Raw genomic sequence first — 18,205 nt, forward strand, 5'->3', positions numbered from 1 at the left:
CTATTTTTCACCACACTATACCCTATTACCACTATTCACCACTATAATAATGCACACTGATAGTCAACACAACTACAACTTTAAGGTTATGTGAAGAAATAATTTGAGGAATCAGCAAAAATAAAAATAAATAGTTGCTAGTCAACGGTGACAATAACACAATTCTATTGCAATGATATGGATTTTGATTGTGTATTTAAAATGCATTTATGTTTTAAGTAAGTAAGCGGACAGCTGATTTTGCGGCCCCGGCCTGTAAAAACCTGCTCGGTCCCCAAATTACGATGACAGCTGGCATGGCCAGCAAAACGTAACTTTCAGCCACCAATTAACGTATGTAATACAGCCAAAAACATCATAGTGTGGTGAAAAACAATTTATTCTCAGCTTAATTAAATTAGATACCTTCCCGGCTTTCTGCCCCTTGTTTGCTTACTACTTCTTTGTCAAAATCTAGAGGACAGAAGCCATCATACTAGTTCGATTCTTTACATTCTGAATCAGCTGATTTTGCAACTTGTTCATGTTCTGTGCATGCTTTGGCGTGATTGCTGAACATCCCTGGCCGATTGTTGGCGGCGCGGGTGTTCGTGATCGACTCTTCCTACTTTCTTTGGACTGAACCTTTGCACTCCTCATGAATAGACACTCATTGTTCTGTAGTGTTTGAGCAAGAAGGAAAGTGTACGCGGTCAAGGCTCTCGCTCGCCCTTCTCAACTCGTCTCACGTGATGGATTACGTCGAATGTGAAGAGGTTTATCATCGTGGGGTGTTTCTGAAAATACTTTGAATGTTGCTCGTTTTGACGTAACAACTTAGTATTCGTATTTTGTGTAAAAGATTTATGTTAATTAAAAAACCCCTTTGAAGTTAGCCTACGAAAGCAAACAAGAAATAAATAAATGAAGAAATGGTTTAGAATGCTTTTCCACAGCCTCCCCTATAATGCAAGCCGTGGTGAGAGAAAAGTGGCTACTGAAACTGCACTCTATGCAATGTTTATGTTTTGACGTTTCTACACTGTTATGGTTATAGCTATGGCGATGAGCCGGCCGGTGCGACGTTGCCAAACACGCCGCGGCCTTGTATTAGAAGAGGCTATATTAATAAAAAATGTTAACGTAAATATTTTGATCCCACCATTGATGCCAACCATGGGAGAGTATTTTATGATATGCTGAAAACAGCAATGGATATTTTTATTTTAACTTATATAGGTAATAATATAACAAAAATTGTAGAACTTGCAATCTGACATAATTACAAATAAATGTTACAGAAGCCATGCTCAGGCCCTGGTGTCTACAAGCTGGAGGATGGTCCTGAGAGTGTGCTGACTTGGAGAGTGTTGAGATGGGCTCTCATCCCACTGTCTATACTGTTGGCACTGTCACTGTTGGTGTATTTCTCAGCCGGTATGTCCCCTCTTTGAGTTTAAAAATTATAGTTTTATTAAATTAACTCTAACTGTTCTTAACTAGAAGTATATGAGTGATAAATAGGTACCGGGTGTCCGAAAAAGAACTGAAACATTTTAATAGCAAATACTGAAATACTTATAGGTACCAAATAAGAGACTATGTTGAATGTTTTATATATGTATTTAAAGCTTAAATTCTCAAGTTGTATTAGAAACTTAGTATAACTCGATATGAGCACCATTAATGGTCCGGCATAAATCTTAGCGAAATTTGATCTCTTATTGGTTAGTACTTCAGGGGATGTTGCACCAACACATGCAACTATTCTCTGTCGGATGTGATTCAAATCCTGAATCTGCACCGAGTAGACACAATTCTTTACTGCCCCCCAAAGGAAAAAAGTCCAGAGGAGTCATATCTGGACTCCAGGAGGCCATTAAATGGGCTCTTCCCTGCCAATCCACCAATCGCCGAACAAGTATCCAGCCCTTCTCGCACACGCAAACTGTAGTGTGGCGGCACTCCATCCTGTTAAAAATAGTCAGGGCCATTCCCCCTCAATGGCATCCAACTATGGGAAAAATACTCATCTAACATGTCACATTAAATGGCACCGTTCCCCTGAAGTACTGACCAAAACCTGGGAAGAGGTCAAAATTTCACTTAGATTTATGCCGGGCCGCTAATGGTGCTCATATCAAGTTATACTAAGCCTTTAAACAAACTTGAGAATTTAAGCTTTAAATACATATATAAAACATTCAACATAGTCTCTTATTTGGTATCAGTATTTGCCTTTAAAATGTTTCAGTTCTTATTCGGACACCCGGTATTATGTATTACAACGAGCTTAATTTCTCGTTGACAATAAAAATTAACGTTCACTACTTTTCTTATTTTTCACGATCTAATTGAATCGAAGATAATCAATAGATTTATCACAAAACTCGTCTTGCCTGCAGTCGCACAACGCAATCTTCTAGCATCTGTGTTGAAACGCAAGTATCATGTATTTTGAAGGCTCGATAAATATAGAGAGCTCAGCGTTTTGATAAATAGTAAAATAAATGTTATTTTAACATTTTCTATAATCCTTTTACATGTTTACATAAACTTTCTGAAAAGAAAGTTTTAAAGGAAATAAATTTATTGTATAAGATGTTTGCACAATTTTTCTCGACCTCTCAAAACGTGTTCAACTCTTGACCCAAATGTATTTCTCAAATATGAGGATTTAAATATGACTGTAATGGCCTGGGGAAATCTTTTACATTTTGTGTATTCTAAGTTTGTACAATTTGTATTCATTGATTTGTATCAGAACACAGCTCTGATTGATTAGCGGATGTTTCATTTAGTCCTTTATCGTTGACTTTTAAAATGGTCCTGACTAAAAAAACAGGTAGTCGTAGTTAGTAAAGCTACACAAGTGGCATGAAAACTGTTTGAACTGGTATAAAAATTTTTTAAACAAGTTGATATAAGTTAAGGTATTAAAAGTGTTTCGATACAAGCTGCAAACAAGTTTAAAATTGTATTGATACTGTTGGTTAAAGGTTGTAATAAAATTGTTTTGATACAAGTTTGAAAAAAATGTTATACAATATTACTACAGTACAATTAGTAAAAAATTGTTTGACTAGTTTTCCAATCTGGGATGCCAGATCTGGAATGAGTCCAGATCTGGCATCCAGATCTGAGACCTGCCTTTGAAATATATACACAATTAACTGTAACACTTCTGATTTGTAGGCCTATTTGTTCAAATTAATTTATTTTTACAAGTTTATGAGAATGCAATTGATTTTAAAATGATAAAAAATTAATTCTATGGAAAACATTTAAATATCAAAAGTAAAAAAAAACCAGTGCTACCGAAAACAAAAGGTTATGATGCAATTTAATTAATGGCGCCCTAAAACGTTTTAAATCCAAATAACCATGAGGGTGGCTGAAAAGTAACTTACACTGCACCTTAACTTTTCAAACATTTGAGATATTTGAAATCTGTTTGCGACAACCTTCTTAGATATGAGGGGCTACAATAATTATAGTCAATTATGAAAATGTTGCCCTTAGGGGTAGTGGGGGTAGGGGTGGCTCAACATTTTCAAATAACAAGTATAGTCAAGTTTGGGATCATTTTACAGGTCTTGACGAAACATAAAAATTGACATAAAGATAACCAAAATCGGCCCACTAATAACAAAATGGCGCCATAAAACGTTTCAAATCCAAATAACCATGAGGGTGGCTGAAAATTAACTTGCACCCCCTTTAACTTTTTAACTATTTGAGATATTTGAAATCGGTTTGCGGCAAACGTTTTTGGATATGAAGGGCTACAATAATTATGGTCAGTTTAGTATATTTTGCCCTTAGGAGTAGTAAGGGTATGGGGTAGCTCAACATTTTCAAATAGCAAGTATAGTCGAGTTTGTTATCATTTTACAGGTCTTGACGAAACATAACAATTAACATAAAGAGAATAGAAATCGGACCATTAGTAACAAAATGGCAGCTAAAAATGATTAAGACAATGGTTATAAAAGTAGTTTTTAACTGCCATTTTGTTAGTTGATTGTTATGTTTCGTCAAGACCTGTAAAATGATACCAAACTCGACTATACTTGCTATTTTGAACCACCCCATACCCTCGCTACCCCTAAGGGCAAAATTCTAAAAACTGACGATAATTATTGTAGCCCTTCGTATCCAAACAAGTTGCCGCAAACCAATTTCAATTATCTCAAATAGTTAAAAAGTTAAAGGGGGTGCAAGTTAAATTTCAGCCACCCTCATGGTTATTTGGATTTGAAACGTTTTAGGGCGCCATTTTGTTATTATAAGTGGGCCGATTTTGGTTTTCTTTATGTAAATTTTTATGTTTCGTCAAATCTGTAAAATGATACCAAACTCGACTATACTTGTCATTTGAACATTTTGAGCTACCTACCCCCTACCCTTACTACCCCTATGGGCAAAATTGACCATAATTATTGTAGCCCTTAATATCTAAGAAGGTTGCCGCAAACACATTTCAATTATCTCAAATGGTTGAAAAGTTAAGGTGGGGTGCAAGTTACTTTTCAGCCACCCTGTATTACGATAAATATAATTTCATTTATATCTCTGTAGTTTATATATAAAGCAAAAACATATATACAGGGTGAGTTTTAATTGCCCTCCCCCAACTTTTTTCTTCATTTTTTCAAATATCAATCCCAGACCACTTCCAAACATTGTTGGGTAGCAAGCACTTCATTTTGACTAGGTGGCCATTTCCGGCCGCCATCTTGGATTCGCCAAATTGGATGCAAAATATTTTTTTTCAAATGTAAAGGTTGTGACCCATTATTTCGAGCTAAATTTTTACCCTGATTAAAATGCCATTTTGAAAAATCTTGATCCATTCCAAACATATAAGGGCTTTTAAAAACTTTTTTTGCCCATTTTTACATTGTGCATTTTTTAAGGCCATAGTCTCAAAATAGTGCTAGATAAAGATAAGTATACACCACCAGTAATTGTCGACCTACTTTCACTTGGTTATGACGGATGTAATTTTTTGGCCACCATCTTGGATCCCCCATTTTGAAATGTGATAAATTATTTAAAATGTGAAGGGGGTGATGTGACCCATCATTTCGAATTACTTTTTTAAGCCGAACTCAATTCCTTGATCCGTTTTTAATTTTCATATTTTGGTTTTGATATGTTGAAATTTTTAACAACAAAATTGAAATATTTCATAAAGAAAACTTGATGACAAAAAATGGATTGCGGCATTGAGTTTAGCTTAAAAAAGTAATTCCAAATGATGATTCAAATGATTCATATTTACAGTTGATTAAACACACTAATTGGTGCTATCTTGTCTAATTTTGAAGTCGACATATGGTAAGGATTAAGGAACGCTAAGCAGGTAGTCTCCGGCCCGAAGTTCCACGAGAATTAGGGTGCATGACTACTTTAGTTAGTCAGCTGTTATAGACGATGAAAACAGACAAAGCAAGGTTGTTTACAGTTATGTTTGTGTCTTTAAATCCATGAACATTTTTTGATATTTGCAAATATAGAGTTTATATTTTTTATTTGCATCATCCTTGGTCCATACCACAGAAAACGTACTACTATAACCCAGAATGCCAACCGCATGGTAAAAAGCATTAAGCGGTTTGAGAGAGCTTTGCCTGTCAATCCGTAGGCAGCGCCACCAGCGTTGCTATGCTATTGCATGGCAACGCTGGTGGTGCTGCCTACGGATTGACAGGCAAAGCTCTCTCAAACCGCTTAATGCTTTTTACCATGCGGTTGGCATTCTGGGTTATAGTAGTACGTTTTCTGTGTCCATACTGACTTAATTTTTTTTAATGTAGGTAGCCTGTTGTGTTTGTATGTTTGTTTTCACCCTAAATAATGTCTGGGAAACAGAGTGGTGTGTTGAAGCGGGACCGCGTCTCGTTGTCCCTCCGTCTAGTTGTACCTACGTCTACTTGTACCTCGAGGCCTAGGGACAACTAGTCGTAGGTACAACTAGACGTAGGTACAAGTAGACGGTGGCTCACCCGACTAGTTGTACCTGCAGATTTTTAGGAGGTACAACTAGACGTGTATCCCACCGACAAGTACTATCACCTAGCTTGTACGGATGCGACCAGTTGTCCCTACGACTAGTAGTCCCTACGACTAGTAGTCCCTACGACTAGTGGTCCCTCCGTCTAGTAGTCCCTACGTCTAGTTGTACCTACGCGTATTTTGCGTCCTTATAGTCTAGTTGTATCTATCCTTCAATTCGTTACCCTGTTTAATTGATTACTGCACGAGTACTTTTTAATAATATCCTTAATTAAATCAGGAACTGCAGTGTTCCGAGTCGATTGAGTATGATTGGCAAATATTTTTCACCGCAATACGATGTTTTAGTAGTTTTACAGACGTTAATTGGAGGCTGAAAGCTACGCATTGCTGTCCAGGGTCGAAATGGCAGCTATAGTTGTGATTAAAATTTTCCAGCCCTAGTACCGAAAATCGCTTATTTAATTAAAACATTTATATATATCATTAAATATACAAGCAGTATATCCCTAATGAATTGAAATAGACCGCTGCCCAGAAATTATGTATTACTATTTTTGCTGATTCCTTTAAATATTTTTTCACATAACCTTAAAGTATTTGCATTGATTAGTGTGCATTTCTTATAGTTTACCATGGATTTCCCAGTGATCAATGAACAATGAAGTGTACAATGAAGTTGAGGTCCAGCGGTTGAAAACTCGACAAAAACTATGCAATGTACTACACATACTTCTCCATTTAACATACACTGTAAATAATAAATGTGATTGGAATATGTTCCATTTGTTTTGATTTTATTTTCATAATTAGTTGTTATTTCGTCACCAGCATAGCAACCCGTTAAACCCATGTTAGTTTTAAACATTTGTAATTCTTTTTATATGTCTTTTTAGCCTATTTTAATTTATAAAGGCATTCTGTATACTGAGCTAGGTATGTGTACACTGGCTATGTAGTCTGCAACTAAACCAAGATTAGTTTTACTAAGAACTAATAAGCGCGCGCAAAAAAAGTCATATCTGGGTTATTTTTTCAATGGTATTTCAATACTGAGCTTTAATTACGTTTGCGTAGAAGGTAATTAAGATGTGTTTTTGAGAAAATCTAGTAGTTAAGTGTGAAATAAACTAATTTGTCAAAGTATATGCATCAACTACCAAACTACGCCAGTTTACGTAATATCCATAAGAATAACATATACATTTTTAATTTGAACTTGTTGTAATATTCTCCGTGACTAATACCGTACAAAAACACTTTATTATACTCAATTACTTGTTTTTGTAAACTCTGAATTTATTTATTTAAGATAATTGTTTAAAGTTGTTGTTTAAGCTAGTTAATGTTAGTTTTCTATAGAAAGGTAGAGTTTAAGTGGAAAAAACAATGATAGCAGATCTTGACAAGAAATAAGGAAAACCAAAGTGTAATATGGATAAGGACTGACCAAGGGACACAAGTACGTTGTTATCAAGAACAGGGGTTTCTCAATGAGCTGCAGACAAGCCAAATTTTCCTGTAGCAAGTTGTTTATAATAAATTGTTGTAAGATTGTATGATTTTTAAAGAAATAAAATAAATCCCTTAAACTGGTGACAAGTTGAAGGGGAGATACAACTAGCCGCAGGTACGACTAGACGTAGGTACAAGTAGGCGTAGGTACAACTAGTCGTAGGTACAAGTAGTCGTAGGTACAAGTAGTCGTAGGTACAAGTAGTCGTAGGTACAAGTAGACGCAGACGTATGAGGTACAAGTAGACGGTGGCGTTCCCGACTAGTTGTACCTGTAGATTTTTAAGAGGTACAACTAGACGTAGAGACAACTAGACGTAGGTACAACTAGACGTCCGCACCATCGTCAAGTTGTCCCCACAGCTTTGGACGGGGTACAACTAGACGCCTGTCACCAAAATGCAGCAGGTACAACTAGACGCAGGTACAAGTAGACATCGCCCCGTTGAAGCGCATTACTGATCAAGTCAAATATACTTGGTTTGAAGACTAACGTTAAGGATGTGAAAGTTTGTCTCATGGCCAACCACGCATGTAAACTACTCATAAATTGCACAATTAATTGATACAAACTGAAAATGATTTTATTGGTGCATTATAAAATCTATGTACATTTATGAGTCAACTAGCTGTACCCACGGGATTTGCCCCGTTTAACTTCACAAGTGAGCTCGTTCGCATGGCTCAATCACGTCCTGGTTGAAGTTCGTTCGCTACGCTCACTCACCTTTAGGTTGGAGCTTGTTCGCTCCGCTCACTTGCCTTCAGGTTAGCTTGTTCGCTATGCTAACTCGCTTCCAGGTTGAAGTCCCGTTCGCTACGCTCACTCACCTTTTGGTTGCAAATTGGCTGTAGTCAAAAATTAAAAAAAATAAAAGTGCTGCACCCTGTTGGTAATCCATGTAACTTTAATGCTAATGAACATCATAGAACAGAACCAACTTGTTTTATTGAAACAGCTGTTAAGAAATTCCTTTTAAATATGAAAAATCATAAGGATAACATGGGAAACTCCAGAGCCACTGGGGCGGAGCCCGAAAGCCCGATCAGAATAAAAACTACTTAGTTGCCCAAAGAATCGGTGTACCGAATTTCAGCCTCCTAGGTAAATGGGAAGTGGGAGAATTAGTGATGAGTGAGTGAGTGAGTCAGTCAGTCAGTGAGGGCTTTGCCTTTTATATATTTAGATACAGGGTGATTGATATAAGTGTGCCAGCTGTTTTATTCGAAAACTATAAGAGCTATCGAAAAAAGTTAATTAGTAATATAATATAATAGGTTACGTACCTTATTCCGTCTTCAGTCTTAACTTAGTCAATGCTGGATGACTAGTTTCGGGAACAAAGTCCCATTATCAAATCCTTATTTAAAACATCAATTGAATATGGTCAAAAATCCGACGTAAGTCTTCATCAATGTATACATGCAGGTTGACGACACATAAAGTTTACACATTTTACATAAATATAGTTACAAAAACAATTACGATAGGCCGGCCACATTGAAACGGGACAAACCGACGCAGGTTACACGGCGGACACGACAGAACTATCCTAGCATCCAGCATTGACTAAGTTAAGACTGAAGACGGAATAAGGTACCGGTACGTAACCTATTATATTATATTCAATTATCAGTCTTGGTGGCAAAGATGTTTAAATTAATTAGTAAGTGCCTTGGATTTTTTATTTAAAAAATTTTAGTCAAGTCGAAAAAATATTGTAGCCGCCATTTTTCCAATATGGCTGCCAACTTTGATTTTTCTTATGTAACACCCTGTATTTTATGATGTATTCCAGTAGAAAATGTAATTTTAAGACATATTTTACTCTTGTGTTTTTTTATTTTTTTATTAACCTAACCGTTTCAATGATAATAATGGTTAAAGTTGTGAAACTTCGAATAGTTTTCGAATCAAACAGCTGGCATGCTTTTAGGCCTTTATCGAAACTCTTTCTCATGCCGAAATTTCAAAACTTTAACCATTATTATCTTTGAACCGGTTCGGTTTATGAAAAAAAAAAAACACAAGAGTAACATTGTCTTGATTACATTTTTTCTATCGGAATAGATCATAAAATACAGGGTGTTCCATAAGAAAAATCAATGTTGGTGGCCATATTGGAAAAATGGTGACTAAAATATTTTATTGGACCACTAAAATTTTTAAAATAAAAAATCCAAGGCACTTACCATTTGACTTATTATGATTTTCGAATAAAACAGCGGGCACACTTCACCCTGTATTTTGTTTTTACATAATATCTATACGGCTAGTTAATTGTAAAGGTAGGCTACTACAAAAGTTTCCATAGTTTTTTGTAGACCTTTGAGGCGAAAAATATTATGGGGTTTTGGACAATATAGCACTAGTTGATGGAAGGGGATGAACCCCCACCCTAAGTTTGGAGAATTTGGACGATTAGCAGTAGCACTTGGACGAGATAGCACTAGGAAAAGACACACGCCATTGCATGTTTCCTCTGTACCTTACTTCTTTGTGTGAATACATAAAGCATTTTGTAAATACTGGTAGAAGTTGATTTAATTAGAGTAATTTGTTCACAGATTCACCCGAGGAGGATCACAATAAGCTGTGGGATGTGGGGCAGGAGGGGGTGTCAGGAATGGAGGGAAGTCATCCACACCAGCTGGTGACAATGGAGGGAGAAGAGATTGCTCTGGACCATACTAGAGTCACTTACCGGACTGAGACAGGTCTGCTTACAACTTAATAGACTTTTTGTAGTAGCAATTAACGCGGAATCATGTTTGTATCAACTTTTTTGTGAAGCAGTCAGTCCATCTCGATGTTCTAATATAACAAGTTGTTGAGTCGCTTAATAAATCAGCAATAAGTGGACTTAGAGCATTGTTCACATTTAGATAAAATTGAATGCATTAAATGCATTAGTTGGTACCCAACAAAACCGGTATTGATCACAAGCATTTAAACAAATGACGTTGCTGGCCCGAATCCTATACTAATAGTAAAATAGCATTAACATATGATTTTGACAATTCCATGTTAAATAATATTTATTTTTGGACCAACAAAGTCATTTGTTTATGTTTATGATCCATACCTGTTTTGTTAAAGTATTCCAGTATTCGTGGTTGGTACCATAAAATAAACATACCCCCCTAGTAGATTTCTCATCCTTTCAGCTGAAGACAATTTTATCAATAGTTCTGTCCGGTGCACTGTAGAGGTTGTGTTTTGTTTACAATTTATTTTTTGTTATTTCAGTAATTTAAAACCTTGTTTTACCTAATAAAGCGATCTAATCATAAACAATAACACTCGTCCCTTAGTTATTTAGCTAAACAGTAAAGCACAAATTATAAAATTTACCCTAAAATAATAGAAACAAAATTTTGTTTAACAAAACTACACTAAAACGAGAAAAAAAAACAAGCTTCAAAGTTTACAATGGAATGAGAAGTCTACTTGTGTTGGTTAGTCTATGGTGTTACCTATGAAAAAATAAACTAACAGTTTTTGAACAAATTTTAAAACATAGATTCGATTCAGTTGCACACCTACACAAAGGTTTTCGCTTCAAGGATTTGGATAGCGTGGCAACAAACGTAAACATTGCTTCACAGCAATATAATCGTAGCCATGATTTGTAGCTGGAAATTGCTATAAGACTATGACTTTACTATTTATTTTTACTTAAACAATTTTATAGCCATAATCAGCAAAATAAAAAATTATTCTAAAAAAGTGGAGATTAAGTAAATTTATTCTATAAAAATAAAACCAATTGAGATTTTCTTATACAATTAATTCACAGGACAAAATGCAACCGTCCAGATCGAAGGTCAGGAAATATTCGAAGTGATTCCTGAAACCGACATCGAGATTGGTGAAACAGAGCATTTTGAAGAGGAAGATGATTTCGACACTTCAGAATCAAAACCGGCCACTCTGAGCAATCGGAGGTTGATAACCAACAAACCTTACGTACAGATCTCCACCACCCTTCGTACCAGTGGGATTCACGCTGGGGATAAGAACTTTGTGGACAAATTACTCTCAAGTTTTGACAAATCCCAGCGGATGGTGACGTCACAGTCTGTCGGACCTCCGAGGACCACCGGACGCTTCATCAGCACACCTGGAGGACTGCTCAGCAAGAAGATACCCAACGGCCACAAATATGGTGAATATCAGGTAAATCTCAACCATTGTAAGATCGGTCACAAATAACAACTATAGTAGTATTGATTGTTTAGGATAGCATGTGCGTGTCTAGTCTGACTATTATTTTCCGATAGTACAAACAATAGCAAAATGAGTTGTCTTGATGTCACCGCTCTGGTGTAAAGTGATATTATGCAAAAATATGACAATTTTATCCTACAGGAAAGATTCAGATAACAAGGTGGGTCGGATAGTCGAGACCTCTATAATAGTTGAGTGAAAATTTAAAAACGCACGTTTTCAGGAAAAGCACTTTCCTAATTTTTTCCCCCTTTTTTCAAAACTTTTATTATTTTTTTATTTCATTAACATTTGAAGTTTCATAAAATGTCCATGGTAACGCAATATGTTTGGTAGTTTCTTTTTAAAAGAACATCTTTAGTGGAAAAACACAAAATCCTGTCACGACCATAACGGACGTTTAAATGAATATTAAAAATAGTTAATATTATTTTTATAACTATGTTTTGCTATAAACTAATTTACTTTTATGACCATTATACAATAAAAAGGTCACTGAGCTTTTGGTATATTTGGTCTTTCTAGAAAAAAAGAAAAAAAACTCAAAAATTGAAAAAAAGCCAATAAAATCTTTTTAAGTTTGTATAACTCCGAAAAAACTTACCTGAGACCCGAAAAATCGTTATGTTTTGTATAGAGGTGTGCTTCTTTTGTGTATAAAACATTGAAATATGACGATATTTTAATTTTTGAAATTTTATGATAGAAATCATAAACGTGATGGTCAGGGACAAGCGGTACGGTCGTGAATTGTCTGGAATAATCTAAATCTTTCTAAACAATCCTTCAATTATCCTGTTAGTTATAATAAAAATATGTGTTTAAATTGCACTAAACTGTTCAATTTACAATTGTATTTAAGTTATTGTCACGACCAAACACACTATAATCCATAAGGCTGGATTGGTCGTGAAAAAACCCGCGATGGTCGTGAAACTTTGGTCGTGAAATTACAAGCTATTTGGCTCTGTTCTGGCGGTAGCCCTGCACCTCATGTTCGAGGATACAAAGTGGACTTCTAGGTTAATCTAGCAATTGAAATATCTTATAAACAAAAACTAACACAATGTCTACTTCATCGAATGACTGTGTACGGTCATGGACACACCAAAATTACAAAAAACACAATCTTTCCTTTATTAATCTTGTAATTCCTCCTTTCAACTCGAAACGACCGGCACTACAATCCTGACGTACACCCCGAACTAGTCTCTAAAACCAACTGACTCCATCGACGCCAGGCTTGCCACTGTCGTGCTCCAAAGTTGAAAATCTTTCCTAAATGGTCGTGACGCCAAATCGAGGGACAGACTTATTTAGTCATGGTAGTCAGTTTGTAATGACAATAAAATTATAATATGCTCCTTTTTTGTAAGTTTAATAACCATTGATGACGTAAAAATATAGTTTTATTTATTTCGGCATGAATAATTAGTCTAAAAACAGCGTGAAAGTTGGAAAATGTACCCTAGGGACACGTCATGGTCGTGAATTTCGAGACTTTAAAAATACGAAAAAAATACCTAGAACCTATTTAAAACCAAATAAATGTGTGTAACATGTTGCCCCCGTCCCAAAAAATATTAAAACACATAATAATAAACTACAAATCCAGTATCTACGAAGTAAAAGGCCAGGGACATGAAAACGTACGTTTTTAAATTTTCACTCAGTTGTACAGTAAATTTTTGTCTATATATAGGCTACATGACCAGCTAACAACACAGTAAAGACATAGATAAAACATACTCTCTCAGTAGATTTCCCATCCTTATAGAACAGCGAACAGCTTGAAGCCAATTTTATTGTTAGTTCTTTACAGTGCTCTGTAGAGGTCGTATTTTGTTTACAATTTGTTTCTTTTTATTTCAGTTATTTAAAACCTCGTTTAACAATAAATAATACAAGCTGTCGATCTAATCATAAACAATAACTCGTCCCCTAGTTGTATAACCAAAAGAACAAATCAATAAATTAACCCTAAAATAATTTAAACAAAATTTCGTCGACATTAGCGATCCAGTGTTACCGGACATGAACTAGACACGAAAAATAAGCTTCAAAATGTACAATGGGATGAGAAGTCTACTTGTGTTGGTTAGTCTATGGTAACGACTACAAAACTATGAAGAAATCAACAAACACAAAATTACTTACCAATGTCCACATGACCACCTTCAGTGGAAATAAATACCGGGTACAGCGTTTTTAATGTATATCAGTAGTACAGTAGTACCATGGTAGACTATTAAACATGACTAATTAATAAGCTTTGTATGCAAATTTGTCTGTTTATTTGTTTTCTTACTGTAATGTCTATAATTTTAGTACCGTACAATCCAAAGTTACATATTTTTCTGTACAAATTAAATGTTTTTAAACAATATTAGTATATGCTCTTAAGAAGCTTATTAAATTATAAGAATTGAACATTGAGTTTTGATTTGACATAATTCAGTAATATTTGAATCAGTAGTCACATAATTGGGCCATGATTTACGTATAGGATTTAACTAAAATAAGTTCATGGTGGTGTTTTGGCATCAACCGCATCGATACACTATCTGTTGCCAGACGTTTTGCCCTGGATACAGATATACCTGGACAAATTTCCCTAATTTAGTCCGAGCCTAGCCACTGAGGATGCCACTTCATAGTGCCGAAACGTCTGGCAACTCTCGTTGATGACACCGGCCGCGAAAGTCTAGGTACTGTAAGGTACACTATCCAAAAGCCATAACATCAAATTGTCTACAGGTCCTACTAATTCTATAAGCTCAAACCAGATTTCCAGGATTTCAGCAAATTTACACCTTTTCATTTTTTTATAAGTTGACCCATCAAACTTAAGAAATTACATTGGAACCACCCTTGCTAAATGCTTTTCTATTGGGGTTGTTTCCCAGGTTTCCCCCACTAAGGAAGTAAACACGGTTCCACCCAGGGTTTCTCCGACTCTACCCTCGTCCAACCCTACAGTTCACATGGTCAGCATCACACCTTCTCAGAGTGACGTCAACGAGACCGAGAGTAAGTAGTATCTGGAGTAGAGTATAGTTTTAAACAATAGAAATAAACGGTATCAGCGATATGATACATATATACTCCCTCCCATTAGCTTATAAGCAACCAACAACCCTTATAATAGTAATCAGTGGGAGTAATTTTATTGGCTAGTCACACAAATTGTGATAACTTATGAACCACAACTATTAGAGCAATAAGAGTTGTACCATTTAGTTTATGTTTATACTTAAAAGGACTATAAAAAAATCTAAGTTGTATTTAAATTGTTTAGGTTTTTTTGTGAAATTAAGATTATCTGCGTTAGTTTATGGGGTTTTATAGAAAAATCACCATTTAAAAACAAAATTTCCAATAAAATAAAATATAGGTACCTACCTACACTAGCTGAGGTATCGTGGATTAGTACCCCCCCCCCCACCACATTTTAAATTTCATCAATAGAAATTACTTTATGGGTTTAGTGGTAACCAAAATATACATATCTTCCAAAACTGAGACATTTAGACAAAAACAATGTTTTCTCTGTAAACTATGTGTATAGACTATAGGAGGAGAAAATAAAATTCTCCGTTTGTACACAGTCATTCTTGGATGTTAGATTTCAGAAGTGCTGGCTACCAAACATGCATAACAATACATAATAGGCTATGTTAAATTCAAATGTTTTGATAATTAATTTTCAAAAAGATGAAACAAAACACAAAATCAATAACTCTTAAAATATTATTTCCTCTATATAACTATTACCATTGACTATACCTACAGTGCTTACCTTTACAGAAAATATTTGCTTTTCATTTAGCCTACTATAAAAATTAAAAATGTATACATTAATATCAATTTAATATATTACTTGTAATTTAAGTCCTTCATACAATAGGTATAGCTGTATGGCTAGTAAATTCCAACTAATAATCAGATAAACAAAAGCATCTTTGTAGCTTACGTGAACAAAAAGCATATGGACCGAGTGTAAAACTTTAGATATTTGATAAACAACTTCTATTCCTGTAAGGAAAATAACTAGAAGAGTGAAGTAAATTATGATAGAATTGATTTGAAAATAACAGTTTTGAACAGTCTTTTTGCTTTCAATGAATTTTCCACACTTGATTCTCAAATAGTTCAACAACATTGCTAATAGCAATCCTGCTGCTTGCAGAGAAGGCATGAGTAATTCAACAGGCTCTACAAGAATAACTGGCGAAAGAGTATCAGGAAATAACCAAAGATAAATCAATTCGTTCAAGGACTGATTAGTTGTCTCAGTAAGTGGTTTGGCATTTTTTGAACCATCTGCCCTTAACATATACGGTAAGCGTTTAAATTTGAGTATCACACAACACTCTGCAAATTTTAGTAAACACAACATGAAAAGACTCCATGGAAATGATCTTGAAGTCTTCTTTGGATCTTCTTTTAAATACTCTTTCGTATCATTGCTAAGTTTGTCTTTATAATTCATATTAAGAAAAATTTAAATTTTTTTAAGATAAAATAATAACATATACTAATAAAAAATATAAATATTTGTATTCCAATGAATTTTAAACATTTTTGTTTTTATCTCAGCTGTTTTATTAAAAACTGAAACCAACGCTAAGTTTATTTTAATTATTCATAGGATCAAAAATTATAGCACTGATTAAACTCTCTTGAGGAAATACATCTAGTTATTATATGAATATTACTTTTTTGTTCATTATTTTTCAATAAAGCTTTTATCCTTTGGCTTGGCTAATGATATTGGCTTAAGAATCAGATCAGATTTATTTCTTACTAATTTATTTGAATGGAGACATCACTCTTGCACAAAGTACGAGGTGAATTCCATTTTTAAATTCTTGCAGTGGTGGTATTGTTGAATGAGAAGGGAGAGTAGCCCTGGTTTACATGTAAAAACGGGATATGTGTGTTCATCCAATGGTCATAAAATAATGTCACGTAACAGTGGCTCATTTTGTGGTAACAAGTGTTCTCCAATCTCTCACTCGACTTATTCCTGTAACCCTTCTTTCTGATTGGGATTCGAGATTCCCTACGCCTCCCCTCCAGACTGTTGCTGTGCTCCCATGGGTCCTTTTTAGTGATATTTAGCCTTTAATGGTCCTTGCTCTAGTGACCAACACAATCCACTTTCTGTCTATTATTTTCCTTTTTCCCTCGACCATACTGTCCTCCCAAAGGGCCTGACCAAATATTTTAAAGTCTTAATCGTCATGGCTAATGAAACAATTGATCTTAGCGAATTCCCCTATAGGGAATCAGCTATAACCAAGTATTTATCAAGTAAGACTTGAGCCCAGAATTGATTTACTTAATTATTCTGATGTCCCCAGAGGCAAAAAACATTATTCGTTCAAATTTTTATACAGTATATGTATTTATATATTTATATATATACATCTAATTATATATACTAGAGAACCTGGCGCACGAAATCGTGCGCAATTAAGACGAAGGAGAAGAAGGATTTGTATTGATTTTTTTATTTGGCGTTTTCTCGTTTCTTGGCTTTTTTGCTAAAGCTGGTGATGGTAAAAGGCCTAATTGGGTTCGCAGTTTACCTGCCGTTTTTGCAGTTCCTTTTGTGAAAGTCAGTAAAAGATTCTCTTTTGATTAATTGATGATAACCTAAATGATAAACCAAACCCTCTCGTTCCCACCAACACCTTTGGCTGGGACTTATTTGCCAGGTCCCATGATAAATCTTCTTTCTTTCTAGGAAACCCCCTCGTTCCCACCCCCCCTCTGGCTGAAGTCTGGGACTTATTTGCCAGGTCCCGTGATAAATCTTTTTCTTTCTCGGAAACCCCCTCGTTCCCACCCCCCCCCCTCTGGCTGAAGTCTGGGACTTATTTGCCGTGAAAACTCTTTTTTGCATACTCAAATGTTTATTTTAAAATCTTTCAATCCTAACATCCTTACCCTAGAACTTGCATCCGTAAAGCGCTGGCTTAACACCCTTTGTACAGCGTCATCAAATGCTTTCCAGTCATGCTTCTATTTTCTCTGGCATGGCCTGATAATTTCATGAAGACTCCTTTCATTTTTTTGTATTTTACATTTCTTCCACATGTTGTTAAAAGTTATTTCTTTACCTTCCTTAATCAAGCCTGACGACATATCAAGATTCCTGTTTAACACAATAATGGTGTTTTCCTGAATCTTTGGGTCCCACCCTTCCTAACTTCTGATATAATCAAATATTCTTTTTTGAGGTGAAAAAATGTTTATAAATAATATCAATAACTTCAGATAATTATTCTTGTACACTTATCATAAATACAGAAGAATGTATATATATCTCTTACAATAGATACAATTAATTACAAAAAATATATTGTTCCTTGGATATTGATATTCTCCACTCATTAATATAATCCTTTTATTTAGTTTCTGTAAAACGAAGATCTTAAAAATCACAACAAT

At 35.1% G+C, this 18,205-nt stretch overlaps 1 protein-coding gene across 1 annotated transcript in view; it reads left to right on the forward strand.

Annotated features, from left to right (window-relative positions):
- The window catches only part of LOC128990379 (atrial natriuretic peptide-converting enzyme-like), a 73,968-nt gene that overhangs the window by 48,734 nt on the left and 7,029 nt on the right, over positions 1 to 18,205 (forward strand). The window contains exons 2-5 of the mRNA XM_054412726.1: positions 1,281 to 1,416; positions 10,084 to 10,233; positions 11,316 to 11,695; positions 14,653 to 14,776. Coding sequence (XP_054268701.1) covers positions 1,281 to 1,416; positions 10,084 to 10,233; positions 11,316 to 11,695; positions 14,653 to 14,776 — 790 coding nt within the window. The remainder of the gene's footprint in view (positions 1 to 1,280; positions 1,417 to 10,083; positions 10,234 to 11,315; positions 11,696 to 14,652; positions 14,777 to 18,205) is intronic.

This window comes from Macrosteles quadrilineatus, unplaced genomic scaffold, assembly GCF_028750875.1.
Source record: "Macrosteles quadrilineatus isolate MER2022 unplaced genomic scaffold, UCM_ALF_1.0 Scaffold_3__2_contigs__length_128488019, whole genome shotgun sequence".
NCBI classification, from domain to species: Eukaryota; Metazoa; Arthropoda; class Insecta; order Hemiptera; family Cicadellidae; genus Macrosteles; species Macrosteles quadrilineatus.